This window comes from Alligator mississippiensis, chromosome 11 (genome assembly GCF_030867095.1).
Source record: "Alligator mississippiensis isolate rAllMis1 chromosome 11, rAllMis1, whole genome shotgun sequence".
In the NCBI taxonomy this organism is placed as follows: Eukaryota; Metazoa; Chordata; order Crocodylia; family Alligatoridae; genus Alligator; species Alligator mississippiensis.
Window position 1 is genome coordinate 22,121,278 of NC_081834.1, and position 17,777 is coordinate 22,139,054.

The 17,777-nt window shown below is 41.6% G+C and overlaps 1 protein-coding gene across 3 annotated transcripts in view; it reads right to left on the reverse strand.

Moving 5' to 3' along the window:
• GLDN (gliomedin) overlaps nt 1–17,374 on the reverse strand; it is a 42,243-nt gene extending 24,869 nt beyond the window's left edge. The window contains exons 1-4 of one of the 3 annotated variants that reach the window (XM_059714670.1): nt 17,096–17,374; nt 8,530–8,581; nt 6,111–6,128; nt 919–1,026 (exon numbers count right to left, since the gene is read on the reverse strand). In XM_059714670.1, the coding sequence (XP_059570653.1) occupies nt 919–1,026; nt 6,111–6,128; nt 8,530–8,581; nt 17,096–17,128 (211 nt within the window). In that variant the 5' untranslated portion in view covers nt 17,129–17,374. Of the gene's footprint in view, nt 1–918; nt 1,027–6,110; nt 6,129–8,529; nt 8,582–16,306; nt 16,736–17,095 lie in introns of those variants that run through there. The other 2 variants (XM_006261068.4, XM_019477613.2) reach the window with 2 other exon arrangements.
• Between the last annotated feature and the right edge of the window lie 403 nt (nt 17,375–17,777).

A 17,777-nucleotide genomic window follows, 5' to 3' on the forward strand; every position in this document is an offset into this window, starting at 1 on the left:
CCTAAAGTCATTGGTAAACTGCCATTATATCTAAAAGAGGCAGGATTCACCCTGTTTTCTAAATTTAACCCCAAATGGTGTTTGAAAGAATTAAAATCACATTCCTGGAGATTCAAGCCAATTGCTTATCCTCCAAACTTGTGGTGACTTGGTTGTAGCAGACAACTTCCCCAATCCAACCCACTGTCAAGCCTCTACAGGGCACACAAAGGTGACAGTTCAGCCACCATAGCCACCGAATCATGAACGCTTTGCTGTGGTCAGCCAACAAAAAACTCCATTAGTATTGGTTCCTTTGGCTGTTTCTGGGAGCGAGGCACTTTGGCAGTGTGAAATGTACACCTCCCAACCAGCCCAGCTTTTAAGTCACATCTTTGGGCCCATGTCAGCTTTGGGCCCATGTCCATACTGGGACACTATTCCCTGCTTGGCCATGGTCATGTATACACTTAACAACATATAACCTCTCTACTACATGTTCATTCATGCTGCTGTTTTGGGAAGCTGAATGTTTCCAGTCACATTTGGGGTCCTCATAAATGGCATATAGTAGTGCAAAGTATTGTTAGAGTGCAGGTCAGCCCCACTAATTTACATTATGGTAGCGCCTGGAGCCCCAACCATGTTTTGGACCCTATTGTGCACCTCTAATTAGTGAGTATACTATACTATGCTTGCTATGGCCTCAGTGCAGCATAAATCTGGAGTGATGGCAACACAGAAGTCCATGAAGTCAAACTGGTTTAAAGCTGATAAAGTCAGTGGAAACTATGTCTATGTCAGCAAGGGCAGAACTCTCCCCTATTAGATGTCTATAAACAAAATTCCCCATATACTGAATTTCATTTAATCTGTCCAGCACCTACAATACAAATGTACAGTATTAAGAAGGCTTTATTACACTGTCTGTCAAAGTACCTATTTTTCCTCTTCTTCCATTTACTCCTGGCTCCCCCTTAGGCCCTGGGAGGCCTGGAATTCCATCAGTTCCATTGTAGCCAGGTAATCCGTCAAGTCCAGGAGGCCCTGAACAAACGAACAGGACAGGATCATGTACAGCAATTGAAAACCATTAACATTTTTCCATCCTTAAAGTTGCTGCACTTATTATATAGCAGATGTCTAGAACCTGCCATTATTGGGTTTCAAAGTATGGCATATCCTCCACTGCAAATTCTATTCATCCATTTTCTGACACCAATGTGTAAACCAAAATAAGTGAGGCACTTTGGCAGTGTGGAATGTACAATTAATCAAGTCTGCTGAAACATGGTAATTACTGCACTCCAGCAGACTCCAATGTCTCATGTATCAGCATCCCCTCACTTAAAAATGGCAGTGGGGATGCTCATCGAATGAGCTGTACTTAAAACAAGCCTCCATGAGCCACTGTAAAGCTCACTCCCAAAGCATGTGTATAAATGTCTTAAGATATCACAATCATTTCACAAAACTGTCACTGACAAATTGGTGCTATACATTTTGAAGAAAGCTCAATAGAAAGACAGTTTGATTCTGGTCCCTGGGCTTACAAAATGAGGGTCTAAAATACATGGGGGACAGGACCATCTTTGGCTGGATGGGAGAAGGATTCTAAAACTATGGAATAAGGTTGCCAGGCCTGTTTTTGTTTCTAACAAGCTGTCACTGAAAGATGGTTGAGAACCACCAAAAAAGAAGTAGGAGTTCTAATCTGTTCCTGACTCTGCCCCTAACTGTGTGGTCTTGGACTAATCTCCTGTAACTTCTCTGGCATCAACTAACCTCTCACTAAAGTGATGATAACAATTCCCTACCTGTTAGAACGATTAGGTACTGCCAAGCTGCAGCTGGCCAGATATAGGAGGAAAGGCGGCAAGAAAGAATTGCAATTAAAGCAGCAAGAGAAGACAGCAAGTAATTGCCCCTGTAGCTGGAAGTCAGTCAAGTGAGAAGGGAAATAGAGAATGAAATAAGGGGACATAAGAAAAAGAAGTCAAAAGTCCAAAGCCAAAAGTCTATTTTATCCATTTAATGCTTTGATTAAGGACAGTATTTGAGAGTGAAATCTGAAACTACAAGTCCCCAAAATACAATAAAACCAGCACAGTTCTGCTGAGCGTGGAATAGGAGGCGAAGTACAATACAACTGCACGAGCATTTGGTAACGTGCAGCAGTGCTCCTTATCCACGCTCTGCATGGGACAAGGGAATTGAGGAAAGAGGGGTGACCAGTGACATGGGGGACATGCCACAGCAGGGGCTACTATCACAGCCCATGGGACATAGCTGCATTTGTGCTGGTGTTCTTTGCTCTACCATGGGTCTGAAGAGAAACAACTGCCTAACCTAAACTGTGTGTTGCTCCCATGCTCAAGGCCCACTTACTCTACCTTGCTTCGATGATCAGCATTTTGGTTTTTACTAGGAAAATGAAAACACAACAATGTGAGAAACTATAACTGTTTCTTAAGTTATGGATTTTATAAATCTTTTGAAGTTAGAACAAACATTTGCTCCCTTCAATTTAAACCACTGTTTAAAGGAAAACGTGATTGAGCACCTTCTATTTTTCAGTAGATGGAAGCCTGCACTCTGCAAACAATAAATATTCCTGTTTGAACCTAATTCCTGCCCTACTTCTGAGACTACCAGGGGAATAAAACAGAACACACACAGCAGCCCACAAATTGCATTTGACTGGAATCAGAGGGAATTTGAACTTCAAAGATTCCACAGTTATTCTCAAAGCTGCTGTTTCTAAAGCCTCCCATCCCTCAGCTTTTGCACACATTACTTTACAGAGGATATTCATACATTTGGGGGAAGGAAGGTTCTGGTTTAAATTCAACGGCATGAATTTTGCCATCCCTAGCTTTATCATTAGATCTAGACTTCGTACCTCCTGTTTCTTATACCAGTGTTAGGACCTCTGCTGTAATAAACTAAAGCGACCAAAACGCTGGCTTGCATCCATAGATGCTTCTCAAGCAAATCCCGGGACGTCATTCTCCCCTTGTAGTCGGCCTTGGTGAGGCCGCAGCTGGAGTACTGCATCCAGTTTTGGGCTCCACAATTCAAAAAGGATGTGGAGAAGCTTGAGAGAGTCCAGAGAAGAGCCACGCGCATGATCAGAGATCAGGGAAGCAGACCCTATGATGACAGGCTGAGAGCCCTGGGGTGCGCAGGCTCAGGGGTGATCTGATGGCCACCTACAAGTTTATCAGGGGTGACCACGGGGAACGTTTGTTCACCAGAGCGCCCCAAGGGATGATGACTAGGTCGAACGGTCATAAACTACTACAAGACCGTTTCAGGCTGGACATAAGGAAGAATTTCTTTACTGTCTGAGCCCCCAAGGTCTGGAACAGCCTGCCACCGGAGGTGGTTCAAGCGCCTACATTGAACACCTTCAAGAGCAAACTGGATGCTTATCTTGCTGGGATCCTGTGACCCCAGCTGACTTCCTGCCCTTTGGGCAGGGGGCTGGACTCGATGATCTTCCGTGGTCCCTTCCAGCCCTAATGTCTATGAAATCTATGAAACTAAACTGAACATAATTTTAGGGACCTGATTCAGGGATGCATCCTTGTCTATAAAAAGTGCTTAATACATGCTTAACCTTAAGCACATCTTTACTCCTGTTGACCTAACAGGACTTAAATAAGTGCTTAACTGTTTCCCTGAATCAGAACCCAAATGTGAAAAAAACATGTACAGAACCAAAGGAACCATCCTTAAATAGCAATTACACATAAACAAATTGACCATCTTAGAACCATCCCTGTTTATTGTGAATGGTAGGTGCCGAAGGACATGAATGTCGAAGAATACATACTGGTACCTCAAAAAATCCCTCTAAATGAAAAAGTAGTGCATCATATTGTATGTCCATTTATTAGACCAGCTGAGCACAAAAGAAATTCTCCAGTAGAAAAAAAGCATTAGTCAAGATTTGATTATGAAATAAACAATGAACAAATGAAATTAATTAAAGTTTTAATTACTTGAAATGAATAACATAAATAATAGCTGCCATATGTGCAAACACATGCAGACATGTGTATAGCTTATATTATGCATTTCATAATATTTAGTAATTAATGCCTTATGGATCTAACATTCATTTTATTCAGAAAAAAATAATTTTATGATGGAAAACATAATATTGAAATAATCACCTTATTGTTTGGAGTGGGTGTATTTGCTAATAAATGGCTGAAGGATTCTACATGATTGTCAGAAATATTTGAATAACAATATGTTGAAGTTAAAACAGCCAGAATCACCAGAATATTCCAATTATTTTGTATCACTTTGGTAGTACTGCATTGCTACCAACTAAAAAATGTTACCTAGTTAAGTAGCACACAGGCATGCATAAAAATATATATGCATACAGGAAGCTAAAGTCTTCTAGGGAAACTCGACTAATAAGATTAGAATGAGCTCCCCTCTCTGCCCCCATCCCCCACACACTCAACAGAAAGGGAAGAGTAAGACTTCAGATCTATCAGAGCTTCAACAACCTTAAACAACCCCTAAATCCTAGGTGGCCCAACACCTAGTAGGATTTTCAGGCCCAAATATGGTAATACCAGAGGGTACTTGAGGTAATACTGAATTGCCTAGTAAAGAAATTCTCAGAAGTCCCCTAGCTGAGCAAAAAACTGCCCAAACAAACCAGGAAGAAAACGTGGCGAGAAGCCCATCTTACATGCCTAAGAGGATAGCATGGTACCTGGCTGATAGACCAGGGACAGGAACCTCTACTGGGCTCTCTCCCCTTAGAGGCAACCCTTCCCATACATTTAAGCAGGTATGGGGTCACACTTTTAAACCAGGTGTGGGCAGGTTGCGGCATGCACAGAGCACCTTTGCAGGACTGGGACGTGCTGGTGAGGCAGACATTCCCTTGCATAGTTTACGAGAACTGCTTCAGAGCCCATCTTCATCTTCCACTCCAAGCAGCTCACTGGCTGTGTGGTGGCAGCACGAATAAGGGTCAGACTGAAAATGCCAAAATTAGGCATCAAAGGGACTTAGGAGTTGCCTAAGCTCTGGTTTTGAAAATGTGAATAGAAGCTGGATGGTGAAGTTCAGTCCTTTTCTGCCTGTTTAGCAAGCCCTTTTAAAAATCTGGACCTTTAACCTCTTCAGATTCCCCCTCTATAAAATAGTTAAGTGTCCTGGTAATCAAATACAAAAATGGGACTGCTGTCCCTCTGCCCGCAGTGTGGAACATGCTTTCCACACACACCTTCACTTTCACCTTCTGAACTGGTGTCATTGCTGTCCTCACTCTGCTTCTATTGGACTGCTACTATTGCAGCCCAGACCAGGCAACAGTGATAGGCAAAGGTCTAGTGCAGCCCTCATACTGCCATTAGCCTCTGCATGGAAGAGCTAATCAGATTTCCTGTACAAGACAGAAAGCTACTTCCCAGAGCCCAGTGCTGCATGCCTTATTGGGAAGGAAGTAGTGAAGCAAACTGCTGAGCATAAAGTAACTTAGGCATTACATTTTAAAATTCAAAGCATTTAGACCAGAATGACTAACTGAAATATGGAACTGCCCTAAGAAAAAGAAAACAACCATTTATCCTGCACAAAGGTTACAAAGGTGAAGTTGTTAACATTTGCAAAGCACTTTTTGTACTTCTGTAGCATATATCTGAAGTTCTTAAGTTATTACAGTTAATTCATGGAAATAGCTAAAATACTGAAAGTAATGTGTTAGTGGATGGGCATGACACCCTAAGATCAGCTGGCAGTTAAAGCAAAATCACTAGAACAGGTTAGATGATGACAGGAGCCTCATAAGAATAGACAGAAAAAAGAGCAGAATTGATTTTCCTCTACACAAACATTACAACCTCTGGCCACATTGCAGTCAAGCTACAAGAACTTCCAAATATCCAGCATTCAAGTATTTTTTTCTCTCTCTTGAGAAATGTTAATTAAATCACAGTAAAGGGCTAGTCTTCAGGAAATGTATTAATTCATTCCTCCCTTATACTATTCAATAATGCAAAACTACTTCTGTCACAGATATTTTTTCTATATGCTTATTTTTAAACCAGTAACCGTCTCAATATGCCTATAGTATTACAGCTGAAAGAGTATCTTACCTGGAGGGCCGGGGGGGCCTAAAGCACGAACAAATAAAAGAACACAAGAGAGAGAAACAAAATGAGCATAACAACAGAAGTAAAACAAAAGCTAAACTCAACTGATTAACATTATATCTGGGACCTATGGGCCTAACTATTTTGTATTAAAATAACTACTGTGGCATTAGTGCAGACCCAGGTATACTCGCTGAAAGATTATGACTACAGCAATTATAAAATACCCATTTTTGCATCCCAAGACCAGTTATATCTCAAATTTCCATTGATAAAGATCTGACAAAGAACAGTCTCTGCAGTATAATCTCAGTGCAGTTGAATGAATTAATTAGAGAGGTTTCTATGCCTTTCCGGTAATGTGGACCAAAATAATCCAGGAATTGTTGTTCCATACTTGGGGCAGTGATAAAATGACTCTATACTTCAAGAGAAGTGTTGTGAATGTCATGAGGAAAAAAATCCCTTAGAAAACATTCAGTAAAAGGACACACTTGTGTGCATCTTCACAAGGAATTCAGATGTTTGAAACAGGCTTTTAAAACTACAGGCCAAAAAAATGGCTTATTTTACATTTAAATCACTTTCTCTTCTGGACTGGATTTACTTGCTCACAGAAATTCCCTACTGGATAACATTAGATACTGGATTTGCTTTTAGTTATTCAAGGAACATACGTAATAAAGGGAAACTAGGGAAAGCTTGCCAATTCTGCTCTATAACTTTGACTATGTCTAAGCCAGTTCTCCTCTGGGTAAATAAAAATTATCATCCATCTTCCATCCATATTTCTGCTATCTCCTTTAACACTGTAAATGATAATAGGTGGTACTCGGAAGTACTTTAAAGAGTCTTCAAACTGACAGAGCAATGTAAAAGGGCCTTAATGTAAATGAGATGCAAACCCATAATTCTTACCTGGCAGAAGTAAATTATTCACATAAAAACACTGGTATAAGAAGTGGCATGTTATTTATCCTTCAGGATTTCTAGTACATGTTATATGTAAAACTAAAACAAAAAACAAAGCAAACCAAAAACAAGGAAGTATGGAGAAATACAATAGATTACTGCTGTAATTAAAGAACCATATTCATTATACATTGTACCAGGCCTACAAAATTGTTAATAAAAGCCCCCTAAATAAGCATTATGAAAATAACTAATTCTCTCACTTTATACCTGACAACTTTAAGAAGTTCAGTATACCCACTGCTTAGCAGAGTGGAGCATGTTTCAGACTAACATTAACACTGTAGTTAATTAATGCTTGCAGTTTTTACCCATCTTGGTAGATAACAGTAAATCCCTTCAGACAATCTGCCAGAAGTGCCTGTTCCCTCTACCCCCCCGGCAATTTCTCTCTTGGTGCTCTAAATCACCTTGAATTCACTGAGAATCCCGAATGTCTGTTCATAGTAATATAAGTGGGAAAAGTATTTCAAAAGTAATAAACTTCATGTAACCAAAATCTATAGTGTAGGAAACTTAAAATTAATGAGGTTAGTAGAGTATGATTCAATCTATAATGAAGGAACAGGGCGTCCATGCAAAGGGACCTGTATTTGCACTGCTCTGTGCCTGCTAGAACTCTGAAACCCAAAGCAAGATGCTTTTAACATGTACTTGTCTGCAGCACAGTCTTTGTTAGAGTCAAATTCCACCTGCAAATTCCATCTTCAGTTGCAAGGTGTTTTTGTCTCTAGCATCTTCTCTATCCTGGGAATGGGTATTAAAGCAATGGAACTGCAGTTTAGACCAGACTGCAAATCACTTTAACCATTTTGCTGAATAAACCCCAAGGGTTCATATTCTCTTATTTTCAAACGTCAGTCAGCACAAGTGACTCTGCCAACTGTATATTTGGCTAGCAAAGCTGAGATACAGCTCTCAGCTCTTGGTTAGCCTCAGTTTCTGGTTTTCCCAGGGTACGTAAAAAGTTTTCATGTCTTCCAACTGCTGCATCAATGGGAGTTCTGGACCCCTGTTGCATTCCCAAGAAACCAATTTGCTCAAGAACTGAAAACATCGCCCTTCAGAGTCCACCAACTCCACCCTACCTGAACCATGGCAGTTGCAATAGTGACAGGAGACCCCCGTCCTTTTCCCTGTGCGTCTCATGATAATCTAGAGACCTGTCATCAGTGCTCATATAAAACATACCTCAAGTAACAATGTCTCTAGGGACTTTAAGTTCTTGCATCTACAACAGGTAGGTATTATTGCTATTACTACAGTATTTCTTATTCATCTCCTTAAAAAGTATAAAACCAAAGATACTGTATATTTGTAGCCATGCTGTCAGCATCATTCTTTGGCATTTCAAACTGTTTTTTTCCTCAAGCTTATTTCTCCCAAATACATTATTTCAACAGAAAAACAGGATTACGTGCAATGTTTACAGGAGTATTTGCTGACGTACCTGTTAAGCATATCCCTTTTGTGCTGTTACATAAATCCACCATCACCCGAACCTAATACAGCAAAGAAAGTAAAGTTTACAACAATACACACAATATCAGTTACCACAGGAAAACCAAACACCACATCTCTGGTCTGCTTCATTCCTGTATGTGACCACAATGCAAAAAGTAATTATCTGCTTTAGAACTACGTTTTAACACTTTACAACCCTTCTAAAATAAGAACGAAATATTTAGGCATTAATTACGTTCTTCACTAGATGCATCTCTTGTAACAATTCTACTTTTCAGAACCTGTGCATTGTACCATTTTAACAGATATGAAAATATTTTTAAAAGATACTGCAACTCTTGATGTAATCAGAGTATTAAGTCTGACACCTTATTATACCAACACGCAACAGCTCATCTTGTTTACCAGCTATATAAAGTGATCCTTAATAATTGCTTTATTTAATATGAGAGGGGGCAGCAATATAAATCAGGATTGAAAGCACTAGAATTTCATCCGTTCCTGGCACTAAGAAGCTATGATAATGGGGAGGTACATACATCCCAAAACAGAGCAAATAAATTTGTTCTGATGGTTGTACTCTAGACAGGAGTAACATTTACTACCTTAAGAAAAACATATCTAGTAAAATGTTAAGTTGTAGGTATGCCCACTGGTGCATATTGGTCTCTTCTACATTTCCTTTATTTACTTCAAAACAGATGAGTATCATCCTAGTAACATATTCAGTCCTGTGACGTGCTGAACTCTTTCAAAACCCATACATTTTAATGGTAGCATGTAGCATTCAGCATCTTGCATGATCATAGACAGCTACCAAACATTCCCACTGTATGTCTCATCCACTGCATGCAGATTTTTTTTAGAAATCCCAAAGGAGACACAGAGTCTGACCTCCATCCTTCATTGATCCTGGTGAAAAACAGTGCCTCCATTCAACATGCATGAATATACATACATATGGAACCACAAAATCATAGAAAATTAGAGTTGGAAGGGACCTCAGGAAGTCACATGGTCCAGCCACTTGCTCAAAGCAGGACCAGCCCCAGCTAGATCATCCCAGCCAACACTTGGTCTAGCCAGGTCTTAAAAACCTCCAATGATGGAGATTCCACAAGCTGTTCCAATGCCTTACTACCCTCCTTGTGAGAGTTTTTCCTAATATCAAACCTAAACTTCCCTTGCTGCAACTTAAGACCATTGCTCCTTGTTCTGTCATCTGCCACCACTGAGAACAGTCCAGCTCCATCCTCTGTGGAACCAACCTTCAGGTAGTTGAAGGCTGCTATTAAATCCCCTCTCAGCCTTCCCTTCCCCAAACTAAATAAGTGCAGTTCCCTCAGCCTCTCCTCAGAAGTCATGTGCCCCAGGCCCAAACGATTTTTGTTGCCCTCCGCTGGTTTCTCTCCAACTCCTCTACATCCTTTCTGAAATGTGGGGGGATGTGAGAGACAAAACTGGACACAGTACTCCAGATGTGGCTTTACCAGTGCCAAATACAGGGGAAGAATCACTTCCCTCAATCTGCTGGCAACACACCTACCACTGCAGCCCAGGATGCCGTTAGCCTTCTTCACAACACAGGCACACTGGTGACTTATGTCCATCTTTTTGTCCACTGTAACCCCCAGGTCCTTTTCTGCAGAGCTGCTGCCCAGACAGTCAGTCCCCAACCTGTACTGGTACATAGGACTGTTCTGTCCCAAGTGCAGGACTTTGCACTAGTCTTTATTGAACCACGTGAGATTTCTTTTGGTCCCATCCTCCAATTTGTCTAGGTCTCTCTAAATCCTAGCTGCCCTCCAGTGTATCTACTATTCCCCCCAGCTTAGTGTCATCTGCAAGGTTGCTGAAGTTGCACTCCATTTCATCTTCCAGATCGTTGATGAAGAAAATGCTATAACTACATGCTATCTTTTCAAAGGCCTCTATGATTGGGGTCTGTATGCAATTCATACTAGACATGTTAAAAACTACCACTAAATTTGGCTGTAGTGAGCCCTCTTTTAGGCAGACTCGTTCAGGGAAACAGAGGATTTACAACTATCCGATCCCTCATAACTCAAGAGGTGAGATTCTGTAGCTGAAGAGCACAAGAAAGCTTATTCATCCATTTTCTCTGCTCCACCTCTTGTGTAAATGGGGAATTTCAGTCTGTAAGCCTGTCTATACAGCATCTTTCATCACCTCCTAAGTCTTCTTGTACAGTTCTCCCATCCTTCTTTCAGACAACCAGAGACAAGCACACAGTCAGCTAAAACTTTGTAGTACCATGAACAGCAACCATCAGCCATAAAATTCCTAAGCCAAGTCTTTGTTACAATCTTCTGCCAACAGCAACACTTGAAGACAGGCTGACACCAAACTATGGGGGAGCGTGGTCATACTTGAAGACAGACTGACAATACAGGTTGACCTGGACAGGCTCGCAAGATGGGAAGACAACAACCTGGTGTCATTTAATATGGAGAAATGTAAAGTATTCCATCAGGGGAGAAATAATACACAACACATTTACAGGCTCAGCAGTACTACACTTGCTAGCACCACATCTGAACAAGACCTGGGTGTTGTGATAGACAACAAAATGAACATGAGCCACCAATGCAATGCTGTAGCTGGCAGAGCAAATCAAACATTGGTATGCATCTACCGAGGCCTCTCGAGCAAGGCTAAGGATGTCATCTTCCCTCTTTACTTGGTCCTCTTTACTTGACCCCCTCTTATTTCACTAGTAAAGATTGGAAGGGGGGGAGAGGATGTGATGGGAAAAGAATTACATCAACACTTCAAGCAGTTAGCAACATGAGAGACACTTGAACAGCTCTAACAAGTAGAAGTCAATCTAAAAGGTGAAGGAAGGTTGTGACTCAGTCTTACCAACTAAGGTAAATTGATTACAATCTTTACCTTCTAATTCATTCATCATTAACACTATGAATGATTACTGTAGTTGTTTTAGGTAAATTAATTATTTTGGCAACATGACATCACAGAATGTAGCATAAACATTCAAAGACATTAATTCTATTAAATACATTTCGATTACTGAATTTCAACCAACTGTATTAATACATCTTTTATATTTAAGAGGTTTAGACATTAATTCAGCTTAGCTAAGAATAGCTAATATTTTTTCCACGTTAGAATTTTCTTGAACTTTCCTAAAACTCAATTTCCATACTGTAATTTACAGCATGCCAAGTATTCCAAATATTTTTCAGTTCAAATGGCATTTTAATCTGAATGGTTTTGCTGAGATTGCTAAAGTCACTGCATATAATTACCTCAACAGAGTATTTTTGGCAAATCAATGTAATCTTGGTTACTGTGTAACCACATATGGCACAAGAAGCAAGTATGCCACAGGAAATAGCATCTACAGAGGAACTGCCGGATATAGCATGATGAAGTTAGAAGCCTATTGCTCTTCACAGTTTATGAACTGCTGCCTCATTCAAGGTAAATTAGAAGATGAGAGGTACAGATATAAGTGAACACCTGGTTTCAACATTAAAAAGTTGCCTGAGAGCAGCATTTTTTCTTTAAAAGACAAAACTGATAACAATAGAAAATGCCAAGAATCTATTCAGATAAGCTAGTTAGATGCCACACACCAGCAGGTCTCACAGTTTTTCAGATTCAGTGGAATTACTTCCCATGTGCCTCCAAGTATTTCCAGTCAAAGCTGTTCTCCCTCTACACTGGCAGACTTGCCAGATTCCAAATCCTATTTCCATTCTCTTAAAATCAAATACACTTTTTAGAAAAAATAGCACTGAAAGTAAATGCAACCTGTTACCTGAAACTAAAGCATTCCTCCTGAAGATCAACAATTAGAGAAATAAGCCCTGTTTACTCAGTAACACAAAGCATTATATCAAATGGAACCATTAACTCTGCCTACCAGACCCAATCAGAAAATGAGAGAGAGAAAAGCAAGCCAGTTTTCATGGCTCTGGTATTAATGGCTGCTAAGGACTGGGTCTAATAAAGTCTATTTTGCAAGAATCAAAATTAATGTTAACTTTTCGTATAGTTGGTCAAAACACCTTCTCATCTTGCCTCCCCAAACTTTGAATTACTATAGTATATGCAAAACTACTCATTTCTCTATACTTAATGGCTGAAAAAAATGCAGAGCACTTTCACAATTTTGATTTTCAAAAAAGATTACCCAAAAGAACACCATTTCCTGCTTTCCTACAGAATCTTACATCTATATCGTAGTGATCACATGTTGTAGCAATCTCCTTAATATAAGGGTAATACAGAGCCTCTTCTTCAACAGCTTCAAAATCACTCACATTTTTCAGCAGTAGTTCCACTGAAATCCAGCAAAATAAAATCAATAGGATGACTAATGAAAATGAAGTTGTTCCTATACTTGAATGTTCACAGGACTGTCTCCTAAGGATGGAAATGTGCGAACAGTTTAGGAAGCAGTGATTTGTTTTATGCATAGGGAAGCAGGAAAGAAAGAGTCAAAATATTTTCAATTGCAAGGAATTTTGTTGAGTTGAGGCCTGGGAAGCCAGAAATCCAGGTTCAAGTTCCTGCTTTGCTTTATTTAAAGCAAAAATTTTCAACAGAGATCATTGTTTCAGACAGAGAGGGGATTTACACCTGGACTTTCCATGCTCCTAAGCCATAAGGCATGTTTCAATGCCACTTTTACAAAAACATTCAAACATTTTGTTTTTTTTCTAGTACAGAATGACAACAAATTCTGCAACCTCAAAAGATGCCACCAAACTCAATTGTTGATATCTTCCAAGCAGCTCTAATGTAGAACAGTGTGATATTGCAATTCTTCAAAAGTCTATGATCCTTGAGAGCTTTAACATAGTGGGAGTCTTTACACGTGCTCCGGGGTGGGGGATGGAGAGGAAAGAGACTCTCAGGAGCTGCTCTGATTAAAGCATCAGCAGCATCTTCAGTATTTGGCATCCCATGCTTCAAAATGGTGGGAGGGGAGTTTTAACTAAAGCTCATTTAATGGGCTTTAGTTAAAGCGCCCCTGCTGCCATTCTGAAATACAAGATTGCTGAATACACATGACGCCAAGGCTGCTGGAACATGCCAATTAGTAAGCATCAGCACAGGTATCAGGCACGTGTATAGGTGCCCATTCAGTCTACTTACCCTGCTGTAGTTAAGGATGAATAGCAAAGTATTTTTCTCCTCCTGTCTTTTACTAACCCATTATCATGCATATATAACCAACACAGACTTTATTTTTGGTGGGGAGGGAACACATCAGGAATTGCAAGTTTTGATCAGACAGTTTAGCTAGAGAATTCTTTGACGAGTAGGAGGAGGACAGGGAGACAGAGCATGAGACTCAGTTTCGCCTCCTCCCTATTTGATGGATACTAAAGCTGTAGCTCACAAAAGCAAGGAAATCAAAACCTGATATTTCTGATTTAGAAAATAAGCTAAACAATTTTGATATGAACAAGGGCATTCTTATGCAGTCATTTAACACTGCACAATTCAGGACACACTTTTGGGCTTTGTTGTTTTGCTTACAAGACCAAGGTTACCCAACATTTTTTAAAATCTTGATCTCTAGGATCAGATATGGGGGTTCTGCTGCCTTATACAAACTGGCAAAAACCAACAATCTCTCTCTCACAGATGCACACAAAATGTTTAGTATCCTAATGCTTTGCTGCTCAAACTGATCGATTGTTATGCCTATTTGGTATTATTGGTCCAAGCATAGGTCAGGATCACTAGAAATTCGAATATGCACAAGGTATCCTATGCATGTCCTATGTCAGGTACTACTCGCAAAACTTCTACTCCTGATTCAACAAAGCATGAAAAGCTTGATCCAAAGTCTACTGAGATCAACAAGGATCATCTCATTGACCCAAAGAAGTTTGGATCATGTTGTGAAGCATATCAAGTAGTCAAAACACAAAATATATTAAAAACATGACCATCAGATCTTGACTTCCAGGAACTTTCACTGGAGAAACAGAAGGACTTTATCCCCCGAGTACAGAAATAATTATGTACTTTGTGTGTTGGGATCAGAGTAAGGCAAATTTTATGTACATTATTGTATCAATAAGAATTTCAGGAATGGGTGCCAAAAGAGGAAATCGAGAGATGCTTTGGAGGATACACCCAAATGAAGCACATATTAATAAACATGAGGGTTTTATGAATAAAAATGGGGCTTCTAACCTTAGGTAACTAATGGTTCAATCTTGCAAAATGCTACAGTGCCTCTAAGACTCAGAAGACTCTAAGATCCAGATTGTTCATTTTGGTATCTAAATCCCACTGAAATCAACAGGAATTTGATGCTTTAAAAATCTGAGCCGCTGCCTCTTCAAATTCTCTGATATCAGGTGGTCCAATATACTCAACATATACTAGGATCAAGCCCTATTCTTCTGTAAAACTGTTCTGACAGTCAGCATGCGCTATTTTTACCCATGAATCCTTCTGAGGCAAAGCTGCAATTGACACCAAGCAGAAAAAGATACCCATAGTTGGCAAATGCAGAGTGGATTTATTAATAAAATTGGGCAATGTCTTTGGCCATTTTTTGTGAAAAATGTAAATTCAGAAACATTGTAATATGTTATGAATTTATTTCAATTTTACAAAATGGCTATTTTCTATTTAAAAAAAAAAGGGAGAAAGAAATGGAAGAAAGTTGAAGGAAAACATTTCAGTTTTCCAAATCTGATACAAATGGTTACTTCAGGTCAAACAAAGATTTGGTGTGATCTAAAACAAGCTTTTAAACTTTAATTTTACCAGAGTAATGACAATAATTGGAGACCATCCATTCCAGTAAGACATGAGAGAGTACAAAAAGTATCTATTATCAGTATAATTCCATTTATTAGCATCATATTTGTTTAATTTGTTTATCACTAATTTACAATAAAATTTAGAACATGGCTTTATGATATCAAAAGGCAAAATGCTCTGGCAAAAACTTGGGATATTAAACAAAAAAAGTCTAGCTCAGAAAAAGAATTTTAAAATGAACCAGGATTGAAAACATGGGCTTTTTAATGTGATCTGTACTATGGTGAAATAGCAGGTTGTTGTAACTACATACTTTTTTTGCTTGTGTATTTAAATCAAGAACTTCAAACACAATATTCAAGTGCAAAAAGTGAAAAACATGGTTCTATTCTAAAGAAGTCGATGTATCATAGGTCCAGAGTGTAAACACACACAAGTAACTTTATGCACAACATCTTCTGTCCATGTCAGCACTTAACAGTGCTCAAACTTAAGTACAAGCTTATTATGCAAAATAATAGTCTCAGTGAGTAGAGCAACACAGAAAAGTGTTACTCCAGTGAGTAAGCCTTAAACATCAATAGGATTATTTATATCAGCAAAAAGAGCAGGAATTGCCTTGTATTATTATTATTATTTTGGGGCCTTCAGTCTTTACTTGGGCCAAAGTCTTACTAAGTTTCCTCACGTTTTGATGCGATGCTTTGCTTAGCAGGCAGAAGAATCAGGCCCTAAGGTCTCAGCGCTGGAAATAGTTATGCACTTTAGTAGAACTTCTACCAAGAAAACAAAATCCATTCAAGAGTGAGAAATGTAGTGCAGTTTTGCCACAGGATCTGGCACTACAGTATCAGGGTACAGCAGCAGGTACACTACCTTTTGCTTGCACTGGCACTACTTATAGACGTTAAACCCTTCCAAATTATAATTTTTTTGGATACATTTGAAAAGCTCTGTCTTATACTACTGTACATGTAACTAACCTCAAAGTCTTCGGCAGTGGCTTAATTAAACCAAGGACTGCAAAAGGGATCATTTCAACCGATAGCCTCCTCTTTTGGAACAAGTTTGGAATCCTTCCAAATCCTTGCTCAGAGCTGTGTTGTTATTTAGTCTGCACCCAAGTCGCTTAAGCAAGTTGAACTGCACCCTGTCAGAACACCGCCTGGTTTTCGAGGGGCTCTCTGCCTCCGTCTTTGGAAATACCCTGCTTTGTAACAACACAATCGCTGCGCTGGCAGGGCTGGCCCAAACAGGTCTTTGCACTGGTTTAACTTCTGCACGTCCGGGACAGAGATGAGATTTGTTTCATGACCGAGTGAATTACTTTCCCCCTCGAGGAAAAGTGAATCGAAGTGAGACACACCTTACAAAACACATCCCCGCCGTCCACCAAAGCAGACAGGCGAAGCCGGCTGCCTGAGAACGTGGTGGCCCCTTGGGTCGGCCTCTACTTGGTGGGAGAGAGGCGAGGGTTTGGGGGGAACCGGGCAATACCTTTTCCTGGCCCAACCACACAGCTGGGGCAAAGACCAGGCTTGTCGGCATGAGCGAGTATCGTAGCTCACCGCGATCGCTCATCACCTTTATACATACAGGTGTGAGAAGAAAACCAAGACGACATGGAGGCCCGCCAGCAGAAAGCGCCCTGCAGGTAACCTTGAGCTCCTGGCACAGCCTGGCGGGCCCTGGGCGGCGCCTGCCCGCGGGAGACCTTGGCCCCGCTGCTCCGCACCGCCCCCCGCCCGCCGCCGCCGCCGCCCGGCTCCTACCGGCACCATGGAGTAGGTCAGCATCATGAGCATCTCGTCGCTCTCGGCCCGCACGTGGCCCCCGCGCTGGCTCCGCTTGCTCCTGCCGGCGGCCGGCGGGGCTGCGCCCAGGGCGGCGGGGCCGTCGTCGCGGAGCTGCGCCGCTTCCAGGTCCCGCAGCGCCGCGCTCAGGTCCCGCCACTGGCCCAGCAGGAAGAGCGTCCCCGCCGCGCTGAGCGCCCACAGCAGCCCCAGCGCGCCCAGCGCCCAGCGCAGCGCCCGCCCGCCCGGCCCCGCCAGCGCCATGGCTATGGCTCTGGCTCTGCCGCCGCCGCCGCCGCCCAGCCACCGGGGCGGGGACAGGCAGGGCCGGCGGCGCCCCGGGCCCCCGCCCTTGCCCCGGCAGCCGCCTGGCCCCTGCCCACGCCCTCCGCGCGCTGCCGGCGACGGAGCGGGGAAGCCGCTGTCCACGGGCTGGCGAACTCCAGGCCTGGTGCTGAGAGGCAGAGACAGGGCTTTCCCTCCTGCCTTTCTTTCTCCCTTGCAGCCCCCAAGTTAGCTGGGAAGCGAGGGGTGCAGACACCGCCGCGCCGACCCTGCCGCAACTCCACACGGGGGTGACGGCGGAGATGCTCGGACCTGTCCGCGCCGCTACGGTGACCAGCGCCCGCTGCCAAGAGATGGGCCCTCCGACTCCAGGGAT